The sequence below is a fragment of the Hippocampus guttulatus genome, chromosome 20, assembly GCF_054856545.1.
Source record: "Hippocampus guttulatus isolate MCC_2025c chromosome 20, RoL_Hgut_1.0, whole genome shotgun sequence".
Classification (NCBI taxonomy): domain Eukaryota; kingdom Metazoa; phylum Chordata; class Actinopteri; order Syngnathiformes; family Syngnathidae; genus Hippocampus; species Hippocampus guttulatus.
This window is the reverse complement of record NC_141280.1, coordinates 2230241-2242419: the sequence shown is the minus strand read 5'-3', so window position 1 is coordinate 2242419 and position 12179 is coordinate 2230241. Positions and strand designations below refer to the sequence as shown.

Below are 12179 nucleotides of genomic sequence, written 5' to 3'. Positions count from 1 at the left end.
AACTTCGATGACTTGTACAAGATCCGACTGGAACGGGCCTGAAGGCTGTCGCGGAAGTGGATGCTGAGTCATTTGAGACCATTTCATGCCTTATTGTTACCTCCGCAAAGAGACGCCCGTTTTCAATCTGTGTAAAAAGCTAAGCTAAATAGCTAGTGGCTACCAACAAAACCTGTTTAACGCACTGTCAGTCATCTCCGCTGTTTCCCCTCACCAGTTTGTGACTGCATTCCTTTCCATTTTCTACAAATCCTAACTTTGGGGGAAGTCGGCTTTTGGAGATAAAGGAGATCGTTTGTCCAGTTGGGAGAATTTTTCCTTCCCAGCTTCAACATCCCTCATACTGCAGAGGAGCTGCAATGTGTCTATGGAGGCTTTTGTAGCTCCCAGGTGAGTTTTGTTCTGCACCTGAATGAGGCGAAGCGAGACATTGCTTGGGAAACAGCAGGTGTGTTTTGTTAATCAATCCATGCTAAGTGCAAATTTGGTCGCGCTGATTTTTTTTTTTTTTCCTCTTGAAAAAGCAATCCCACCCCTGGTGAGCCTCTTACAAATGCCAGAATATTTAATAAAAAAGAAAGAAACAGGACATTTATTCAATTCGGTTCCAGTGAAGTGTTCCAGCATTATTGTTCTGGTTTCAGCGGCAGCCTCGTGTCTGCCATAAGACATTCAAACACAAAGAGAGCCACAGCCATGCAAACGCGATTTTTACACCCCGAGACAAAATGAGATTATTTTTCTGTATTTATTTCGGTTTGCCATTGAGAAGATTCCAAGAAAGTGTTCATGTTGTGTCTCAGCTCTGCTAAAGCTCATATCACACTTTGGCGCATCCTGGGAAAAGAAAAAAAAAAGTTCAGGAAAAAGAACGAGACCATATTCTAAGAAGGCAATTGCTTGGCGTCACCTGCAGGGAATGCAGAAACTCGCTTCGGCCTGGCCTCACTCATTATTCACATCATTTATTCTCGCCTCTTTTGTGGTGCATCTCCGTGAGAAATGAATTATCCGCCACGCTGTAAAAATAAACAAACTTTCAGGGCATTTCTAAATAGCCACTTTTACTTGTGGTGTAGGAGTGTCCGCTGTGGCCGTGCAGGGTGGTGGGGGGGGGGGGGGGGGGGGGAGTACGGTGATGGAGAATGAGCAGCTGCAGAAAGCATCCCATCATCAACTCATTCACTTCATGTCCCTCACGGTGAGATTACAGTACTTTGCTCAGGCCCCATGTAAAATTCAAACCCCGTAAATATCTTTTCAACAGTGACTCACCGACCACATCAATCTCTATTACTTTTTAAGTTGACAGAGTTACCGTTTGTTGAGTCCTGATCAAAAGCTGAACATGTCACGGGCTCGCTTGAGCGTAGTGCACCCACTGTAGTCGTTAATTTCCCATACTACTCCTGTGAGGCTTCAAATTGCAGCAATTGGATTTTAATCTGTGTACCACTGATTAGTCATTTGGCTCCCCAGCCACAGTGTAATTTGTTCCACAACAGAGAGCGAAACAGTCACGTGCGCAAACGCACACGCACCAGCACGGCGTGCACACAGTTCACAAGACACGCGAATACACGCGCGCGCGAACACGCCTGTGCGCGTGCACGCTGAGAGAGGAAAGATGAGAAAGACTGAGGGCAAAGACCCGGGGGCTGGGAGGAAAACAACATACTTAAGTGTCTCAGCGCCATCTCATGGCAACAGAAGGCACATCACACTCTTCAAATGTCAGTGGATTGTGTATAAACCAAGAGGATGGCCAAGGTCATTCAGTGGACAGCCCGTAAGAAGTGCGCAGGCTTCCTTTAGTCATGGCTCTTTAAAAATGTCGGTAAGTGATAAGTGCAAACAGCAATAATTAAAAAATAAATAAATCATGCAAGAAAACTCGACCGCCTCATGCGTTTCTGTGCAGTCAGCGCTTTGTGGGATTCCAAGTCATGATAGCGGGCTGAGTACGACCTGAAAGTCCCGTCTAAAAAAATAAAAAATAAAAAAAGTAAGGCAACATTTGAGCAAGAGAGATAGCTGTCATGTTGCGGCTGGTCTGTGTACTGTGTCATTTTGACCGCTAGAGGGAGACAAAAACCTTTGCGCAGTGCGCTGTTCAGTCTCAGTTACCCTCGTAACTCTTGCACAAATTGAATACAATGACCTTATACATGTGAAGAGACGCTATTTTTTTTTCCATTATTAGCATTAATGGGCAAAAGAAAGACAGGCACCCTTTTGTCACTCTGTTGGTAAGAAAATAGTTATTCTCTTCTCGATACAGAGACAGGGAGAAGAATGGAAGGATAGCCAAGCAATTATGTTGTTGAACAGTGTGACGTGTAATTTTAAACATAAAAACTGTCGTGAGTATGGCAAAGCAGCAATCAATATGAGTTCCTAACATGGCTATGTGGCTTCTCAGAGAATCTCACTCAAAGTAGGCTGGGAAAAGCTCCAGTTTACGACACTAATGGGACAAGCGATATCGGAAATGAGCTTGAACATTATGCAAATTCCATAGGTTACCCTGCATAATAATATTTGAAGCGTGAGGGTTCTGAATTGTTCTTGCCACAAAAACAGAATTACAATGTGTCTGCTATCATTTCAGATGTAGGCCTACCGTAGCAGGAGAAGTGATATCGCTGGTAGACAGGAGGCGTTCATTATTTGACATTGTTAAAAATAAATAAATACATTTTTAAAAAATCATATGGAGCCTTTTGTTGCTAAATGCAAAAAAAAACCCCACATTCGTTAAAACGCTATGCCCCTGATTCAATGTCAAATACTCATGTTTCATCAAAACTTGGAGAGAGGTATCGAAGGTGTCACATTTGACTTTACAAGCGTGACCTTTCTTTGTACAAACATAATATCGTATGTTCAAACACATACGCACACGCACGCGCACCTTTCAGAAATAGAAAATGTGACCTTTTTGCTATGGCTAAGTGACATTTAAACACTGCAGCGTGTCGTGAAGAAAACAAACACAAAAATCGGGCAAATATTGTTGATCATATGCCATAAGGAGATAAGCGCAAAAAAACATACTAGCTGGTTGGCGTTGACTGTTGTCGCTAACTAGCATATTTTGATACACCGGGCGAACTTATTTTGCTGCCTGCCAAGTGTTGTTTTCAGTCACCTCTTCTCTGGAAGTTCTTTTTGAGTTGTGCAACAAAATCGAATATGTCCTCATCACAGTGGGAGCAGCGGTCTTCAAGAAGACTGCAAACCGGAATGACCGCAAACGACTTTCAAGAACAACAACTTTCAAGAGCCTCATTGTGACTTGCAAAAGACCGTCCGTCCCAGTTGTCAGGCTCAATACAGCCAATATAATCACATTTTAAAACTTTTCCTATTTCATGGATGTATCAGTCCTCCTCTGGATTTGCCATTGGCCTTGACATCAAATGATTGAAATGAATCGGCGTGTGGCATCACATCCTTGGCCTTCAAGTCAAAGAATGTTTTGTAGTGGTCTTGATATTATGCGTGTGCCGCTACTACCGTTCTCCGTGCTGCTGTAAAAGTGGATTTCCCCCCACTGCCGGAGCAATACAAGTTTATTCTTATGTCCAATAGAATATTCCATCTGTCTTGGGAAAACTAAGAAAGGGCCACTTATAGACATTGTTGCTTGGCAACATGGTGCATACATGCTGTATAACTATGCTTTTTTTTTTTTTAACATGCTTTCAATATTGGACGCATATCCACAAATACACATCCAGAGGGTTGGGGTTATCCTAGCCTACCCTAACCCTAACCCCGAGGCCTTTAAAGCAGAATACAAGTATTCCCCCCACAGCCAATGAAATCTTTTCTCGAACCAAAGCTCGATGTTCATTTGGCCCACCATCGAAACGAGCAAAGGTAAAAATCTGCTACGAGAACGCGACACCATTGTGGGATGATTTGAAATTGACTGCAGTTGAGTTTTGGCAGATTGGGAAGGAGCATCGAAAAATAACAAATGGTCTTGAAGATTGCAATCACGCACGCAGACATTTCTATCAGTAATAAGTGCTATTTTATGTCCTTCAGTAGCCGCGGGCGGCCGACTCGCTTCTCCGGCCCAAGAGTCATTTATGTCTGGTGCTAAGCTCTTTCCCATCATAATCACTTGTCATCTTGTTTAATCCACTTTTTTATTCTTCCCCTCATCTGTTTTATTGCTTTTCAGCTCCCTGCGCCGTTCTAACCCTCGCTTGCTCTCTACCTACCATCGCCGAGGTGAAATTTCGTGGAAACTAAAGAACGTGCAGCCACCCACACAATAGCCAAGTCAGTGTAGATTTCTCATTATCGGAGAGTTTGTGAATATTGCCTGCTGGTGACCCTGACCTTATCATGAAACCTGCTCACAGCTGTATGACAGGATGATCACCATGGCAACCCTGAAAAAGCCTAGAGTTTGAATTGAATCTCTTCTTACTTTGCCACCCCCCCCCCCCCACACCCGTTGCCCTGGGTTGCCAGGAAACAGGTCCTCCTTAAAGTCATGCGGCGGTGGACGGTCGACAAGTGTTGATATGGAGGCTGTCCGCCTTACACTGTACATTCACTTTAGTTTGATATCATGAATACTGCTCTTTGACCCGTTTCCTACTTGGGCGCGTTAATGACAAGTGCATCAATCGCAATGAGGCTTGGGCCATAAGATGCGACTCACGTGACAGAATATACGTAAAAGCGTGCACAGAAACAACATCACAACAGCAGTGATGACGCACAACCAATACACATAAGTCACCAAAATAACAATTAAGTGCTCCCCACTGACTTTACCGGAGTGTCAATAGAGAGACTGAAGCAGAATGAATGGACATGGGGATGGTGGTGGGTTGTTGCTGGACCAGCGTGTTTGATTTTAAAAAGCTTTTGCAATGGAGTGGCCTGACAAAATGGCACAATCCAATTTTTCAGAACCATGCTATTATTATTTTGCTCCAATTATATATATATATATATATATAATTGAGAGCAAGAGAGAGAGAATTTTTATTTATTTATCATATAGGTACGTGAGCATGCGGCGTGCTCGAGGGCCCATATATTATGCATTAGCAACATATGAAAAGGTTCCACTTGAAGGCAACAGCATTATGAAGGCACGTTTCTCACCGAGGCATTCAATTCATGGTCATATAAATTCTGTCTGACTTTTTCCGTATGCCAGGATTGTGCAGTACCTTGTCTTAGTCATATGACGAGCGCAACCACTTTTTTACTTTCCATCAAAAATTTGTCACCACACCATAAAATGTACAAGAAACGTGTGGCGATTTGTACATAACTGTGCTATTGTTAATCCTATTTATTGCGCACTATTGCTGTAGTACGGATAACTGTGAACATTTGAGTTGAGAATGAGGTCAAATTGTCGTGCTCTTTTATCATCTATCAGATTCTTTATTCAAAAAAAAAAAAAAAAAAAAAAAAAAAGGAGGCCGCTCAGATAAAAAGCGCCGTTTTGTAAGCGCTTCTCTACTGGAAGCCTCGTTCGTGTTTGTAAACACTACTTTCTAACCTAGTTCACGGTTACTATGGTTACCCAGGCCGAGCAGAGTGTCTTTCTATGAGCCGGTGGGAGCACCTCAAACATGTCAGAATGCAAATGGAGTTTGGCGATTGTACGCACAAGTCACAATCAATGCAGCAACAGAAGTGGATATGATACCGAAAGTCATTCGTATGTCTGGATGTATACATACAGGCCGCTTTCAATAATTCCATCTATCCATTGTTTTTGCCACTTATGTTCAGACTCAATCAGCACTGGAGCCCTTTCCCAGCCGACGGCGGACAAAAGGCAAGGCTACACTCTGTGGACAGTTCTCCGCTCATTTCCAAGGCATCCCATCGCGGTCACATTCACGCTACCTGAAGGCACTAATGAACCACGACCCCATCCAAATACTTTGTGAAAGCAAATTTGCACTTGGAATCAACGCCAGCAAGCAAACAGGTCATCATGAGGTCATCTATTGTCAAACTTTGGAGTAAAGACACCCGTACAAGGATTTCCCCGATGAAGGGTGAAGGCAAGAGAAGGCCGGGTACCTTTATCTTTCCGGCTCATTTCTCCAAGATTCGGCGACGAATTCAAATGAACTACGGATACAAATAAATATGCCGATTGAGATGATGCGCAACATCTCATTCTTGCATAATGCATTGCCATGGCAACAGAAGAGTATTGTTACAGAATAGACACCATTAGTTATTCATGGATGGATATATTGTGCTTTGTATAATTCGTCGCACGGCGGTTCAGGGTTTGCGCCGATTTTTAAAAAACTAAGTTCAAGTATATTTTGATATTTTCAAAAGCAGTGTTATGGGTGGCTTCCACATATGTGGCTAAATGCACGTCAGACTTTGGAAATTAAGCATGGACAGTCGCTCCTCCCGGGAACCCGTTCACACAGACAGGCGTCAAGTCTTTGAATGGTTTTGGTGCAACGGAGCTCCTGCTGAGACTCGGAGTAATTAGCGCAACTTTGGCGCAGAAGGAGAATTCATTGGAGAATTATGAAGCATCGAGCACACCGTTCACTGGGAAGAAAAACAACTTCCGATGTTGGTAAATGTCAGGAAGTTACATCATCAGTTATTAAAACATGCGCCGATAATGTCAACGTATGCATGTGAAAGACACCCGGGAATTGTTTTGAACAAGTGTGATGAGATCTCAGCTTGCCAAACCCCGAAATGTGATCAAAATAGCGCCTTTTGTCTTCCCTGGTTTTTAACAGGAATCATTTATGATGATCTGTCTTTCCTTTTTTTGACATTTGCTGACATCGTCCCCTGGATGGTTAGAGCGCAAATCCCCCACCAGGGCTTGAAAATGTCATGTTGTCACTTTGCAAACATGCCGTATGCCGTATTATTAGATTCCTCACATATTTATAACTCGGTTCTCGATGGATACCATTCATTTGCAACATGTAACAAAATGATGTACCGCTCCCCGTTTTGTGGCCTTTAACATAAGAAGTGTCCGATACTTAAACATACAAAAGCCTATTCGAATTCAAGGCGGCGCATTGCGTAAAATGGAAATAAAAGCAGAATACACATCCTTTTAAAACTACATTCACCTGAATGCGATACAGAGACGGGATATTTTACGTTCAACTAACAATTTTAGAAATAATTTCGCTCCTTGGTCCAGACGACACATCCGTGTCTTCCAAAAACAAATTGAAATGCGCGTTAAACGGTGGCAAGTCCTTGGGTCAGTACTTTGAAGGGGGTGTGGGGGTAAGTGCCACAGAGGATTGCAAAAAAAAAAATAGCACTATGAGGAGGAGTTATGCCACATTGTGCAATTTAATCACGGTTGTGCATTCGCAATCAAATATATGTCAGTGATGTTGCCGTGCGTAAAACGCGCGCTCCGGGTAGGTGGAGTTTGGGGGGGGGGGGGGGGGGGGGGAGACACGACCCATCCACAGGTCGTTGCGCGCTTCTCCGAGCTACAAGACGCGCCAGATGTGGCAAATGCGAGCAGCTTTCGAGGACACTTTGGGTTTCTCTTCCGCGCGCGTCTTTCATTGACGGGGGGTGAGCGCGCGTCCCGTTTGAGAGCATCATGACCGAAGCCCCTCACCTGCGCTGCGCGGTGAGGACCACGGCAACATAATAATGGCCATTCGGAACGCTTGCTGCTGCGGTCCGATCAACGAAGATAATGCGAGATTCTTGCTGCTGGCCTTGTTCATCGTCCTCTATCTGCTGTGCGGAGCGGCCGTTTTCTCCGCCCTGGAGCAGCCCAAGGAGCGGGAGGCCAAGGAGCGATGGGCGCAGAGGTTCGAGCTCTTCAGACAGACTTACAATCTGAGTAAGAAGGAGCTCAACGGTTTCCTCGAGAACTACGAGGAAGCCAACGCGGCGGGGATTCGAGTGGACAACATCAGACCTCGATGGGACTTCACTGGGGCGTTCTACTTTGTGGGAACTGTGGTTTCCACCATTGGTGAGTGCCAAATATACTATTTCACCCCCCCCCCCCAAAAAAAATATATATATATATATATATATATCTATATATAGATATATAGATATATATAGATATATATATACTGTATATGACATAGCTATTTAAATACAAAATAATAATAATAAATCACTGCATCACTGATCATGTGTCGCGTCCCTGCAGCTGGCGGTTTAAGTGATGTGAAGTTACAGTATGTCACCCAGAAACACCATTTCACATTTCCATCTTTATGAATTAATTTATTTGTTTGTTTTTTTTTGGGGGGGGGGGGGGATTTCTCCCTTTGCCGTTGCCCCTCTGTTTGATAATGCATGCAGTTAAAGTCTGAATCTCTGCTCCGCATCAACTATACTGGCCACTTGTCTCGTCTGTCCGAAAGTCAGAGCCAAAGAGCTCTTCGTCACGTATCTCAAAGAGTGTAAGGACAAAGGTTACCGCATCACGCGGGGGCTATCCAAGTTAAGTTCTTTTATTGCGCGGTAAAACTTGTATGTCGAGAGCATCACACCGGAGGCGATTGGAGGATGGAGTTGGCGCAGGAGCTGCGGATATCAGGCAGTTTGAAAATCCTCAGCATCAATACAAAGCCACACGAAGCCCAACAGTGTGCGGAGATTGTTGTCGTGGAGCAGGGCCGAGGGAAGTTCTAACCCTTTGCACGGAGAGTCGGTCGGGGCTGTCTTAGTCCCTCGGTAAGCGAGATTTGACAGTTCACAAAGAGATAATGCGGCTTACGCCAGATGAGTGTGAATTTTATATGGGATTTCCAAGTCGCTCTCATTAAGAGCAGCAGACAGGTACATGAGGAATAAGGAGAATTCACATCATTCAAGATGTTTGTTCAACTAAAACGGAGCAATTCAGTTCACCCACGCAAGCACGGGGGGGACATGTAAACGCCACGCATGTAGCATGAGCTTTAGCCTGCAAAAGTGTAAAAAAAGACGGGGTGTGAGGAAAAACTTCTCACCAGGCATGTGCACCATAAATCTGTCACGTTTGCAAGTAAGCGCTATTCCAACGTTGTTTTGTCATGAATTCATCTCGACGGGTTGTGTGATGAACTTTCTGGCACGTCACTTGATGGATGTTGAGGACCATTTCAAGTCAATTTCAAACAGGGGGCACATTTTAATATGTAGCGTACATCATTTCCATGTTGTCTGTCATTTTTTTTCTCTCTGTCTCTCTTTTCAATCACACGGTGTGGTCTTGCTTGTTCCAGAAAACTTAAGAGGGAATACAGATGTTGAATGATTCATTGATAGCAGTACTTTTGGGTTTGTGTTTTTTTTTTGTCCAAGGCTTTGGGATGACCACACCAGCCACAATCACAGGCAAGGTCTTCCTGATGTTCTACGGCCTTCTGGGATGCGCGGCCACCATCCTCTTCTTCAACCTCTTCCTGGAACGGGTCATCACCGTTATTGCCGTGGTCCTCAAGTCCTGCCACGAACACCGCCATAACAAGGGGGAGGCGGGCCCCCAAAACGGTCGGGGGATCCGCGCAAACTCAAGTGGGAAAGCGGAAGATCTGGCCGGCTGGAAGCCTTCGGTCTACTGCGTCATGTTCATCCTCGGAGCGGCGGCCATTTTGGTGTCTTGCTGCGCTTCGCTCATGTACTCTGCGGTGGAGGGCTGGGGCTACCTGGACTCGCTCTACTTCTGCTTCGTGGCCTTCAGCACCATTGGCTTTGGAGATATGGTGAGCAGTCAGCGGCTGGTCTACGAGGGCAACGCCACAGCAGCATACCAGCTGGGAAACTTCTTGTTCATCCTGACGGGCGTCTGCTGCATCTACTCCCTCTTCAACGTCATCTCCATTGTCATCAAGCAGGTCCTCAACTGGCTGCTGAGGAGACTTGAAAACCCCTGCCGATGTTGTTACTCCAGAAAGGGTCGGCAGGCGCGCCGGCACCCCCGTCGCAACGTGGTCGCCCCGGGCCACTTGCGAGCCCGCGGCGAACCTTCCATAGAGACAGATGCCATCAATGAGAGCGAAACGGAAGCCGGGCGCAGGATGTCTGGAGAGATGATCTCCATGAGAGACTTTCTCGCAGCAAATAAGGTCAGAGCATCCGTTTTTTCCATATAAAATCATCTTTTCACTCCTATCCCAGAGTCATTTGATTGGGCCTGATTAATTGGCTGGCGACCAGCCCAGGGTTTACCTCGCCTCTCACCCAAAGTCAGCTGGAAGAGTATAGTAGAATTAGTGCTCTCATAACATTGGTGCTAGTTGGCCAATCTCGTCCAGTGGAGATGATTTGATTTTGCAGTCACCTAATTAGCCGCGGTGTTCAGATGTATGATTTATTTTTTGAGGGGGGGGGGGGGGGTACTGTACTCAGGTTTTTTTTCTACACTCTTTGTCCAACACCCAATATGGAGACAAGACACCTCCCGAATGTTGAGCAATCAAACTTCAGTACGATACAATTGCAATTATGTATATAAAGCTGGATGTAAAAAACGAACCCAAGTGTTTTCAACATAAAATGAACCATTATTAGCGTTTCTTGAAGAATGTTTTGGGTTTATTAAAAACAACAACAACAAAAAAACGAGTGTTTGGGGTGAGGGGATTCATCATGGGACCACTCAGAGCGCGTCTGGGGGGCCGCGTGGCTAGCATCCAGTGTGTAATCTTGGTAATTACACAGCAGAAACCTGATAGAGAGGACAAGGTTTTTAACTAACCTAAAGTAGCCGACCAAGATTTGATGCACAGAGTTAAAGGAGAGTGCTTTTAGTAACCTAGCAACAATATGGCCCAATTAGTCCTCTGCGAATGAAGATGTGTGGGCTGCCAGTGCCGTTGGGCTCCAACTATGTGCCAAGTAGACTCGCTGTATTCCACACGTACTCCTGTGATCTCCAAAAAAGAAGAAGGGTTGATTTATGTGAATAGGAGAGAAGTCGAGTGTTGCTTTTGTACCTGTCAGCCACACTTTGCAGTGATCTTTGTTCACGCTAATTAAAAGAGGCATGAAACAAAAGTGGATTCATAAAAAGAACGGCTGCCAAACAAACTCCGTTCGCGGCTCTTTCTCATCTGCTTTCTTTCAACGTCTGCTGCAGGTCAACTTGGCAATCATGCAGAAGGAGCTTTCCGAGATGGCGCTAGGACACCCGCGCCAGCCCGGCTCCACTTCACATCACAACGGCTTCTCCGGAGGAGTGGGGGCCCTTGGCATCATGAACAACCGGCTGGCGGAAACGAGCGCGGACAGATAGGGAGGAATCAAGTCGATCCAGTGCAGACGAAACAGCGGGAGGATGAGCATGGAGAGCAAAAAAACAACAAAAAAATAAAAAACTCTGCTTCCTCGGAGAGCTGAATACTGTGTATTTCCCGTTCAAATGTCCAGACTCAAACAATATGAATGATGCATGATCCTTTGCTGGAATCTGGGCCAGGTTCACTGTGTTGCCATGTTCGTCCCTTGAGGAATTCAGTTTTCATGGCGATATAGAAGCCCGCCATGTTCCCTTGCAACTCAGCTTTAAGAGTCTTATGCCATAGGTGACTGTAGCCGACTTCCACTGCGCTTAAGTACGTTACAGTACACGCACTGTACGGTATCTCATATCCATTGCTGAGTACACTGTGTCACAATGATGGGGGAAAAACTGGCTTCAATAAAGTGGCTTTTTTTGCCGGGTTCTGTCTTTTATTGACGAAAAATCAAGGCGTACACGTAATGCGAAAGAAGTATTTTTTGTGTGTGTGTGTGTGCGCGCGCGCGCCATGGTTATTGTACTGAACGAAAACTGAAATTAGAAGAGCATTTTTGTTCATGAAATAAAATGAAAATCCTTTATAAAATGAAATAAGATAATGAAAACTAACTGAAATGATATCTTACACATAAGCATAACTATAAATATAGCAAAAAACGTCCTTTGTTTTCATCTTTGTGAATTAATTTCATACATCAAATTTCGGGATTTTTTATGAGTGCATTTATTTCAGTTTTGCTGTACATCCAATGCTGCAGAAGAAGGAAGGTTGAACATTTGTTCACATTTGTTAAACTTATATTTTCCTTTTGAGAAACAGGTCCTGCTTTTCACTTCGATATGAGACAACGATGTTCTTCACCCTACTGGAATTATGGTGATTTACTCTACCTGCGTCTGAAAAAAAAAACGCTGC

General features: G+C 44.6%; 1 protein-coding gene across 2 annotated transcripts; it reads left to right on the top strand.

Annotated features, from left to right (window-relative positions):
- The first annotated feature begins 7522 nt into the window (after positions 1–7522).
- On the top strand, positions 7523–11684 carry LOC147187478 (potassium channel, subfamily K, member 13-like). 2 transcript variants are annotated; one of them, XM_086100465.1, is made up of 4 exons: positions 7523–7996; positions 9325–9725; positions 9858–10088; positions 11102–11684. In XM_086100465.1, exons 1-4 carry the CDS (start codon positions 7666–7668, stop codon positions 11255–11257), a joined length of 1119 nt encoding a protein of 372 aa, XP_085956591.1. In that variant the 5' UTR covers positions 7523–7665; the 3' UTR covers positions 11258–11684. The 2 variants fall into 2 exon arrangements, with proteins under 2 accessions (XP_085956591.1, XP_085956590.1); XM_086100464.1 differs by having other exon boundaries at positions 9325–10088.
- Positions 11685–12179: the final 495 nt, after the last annotated feature.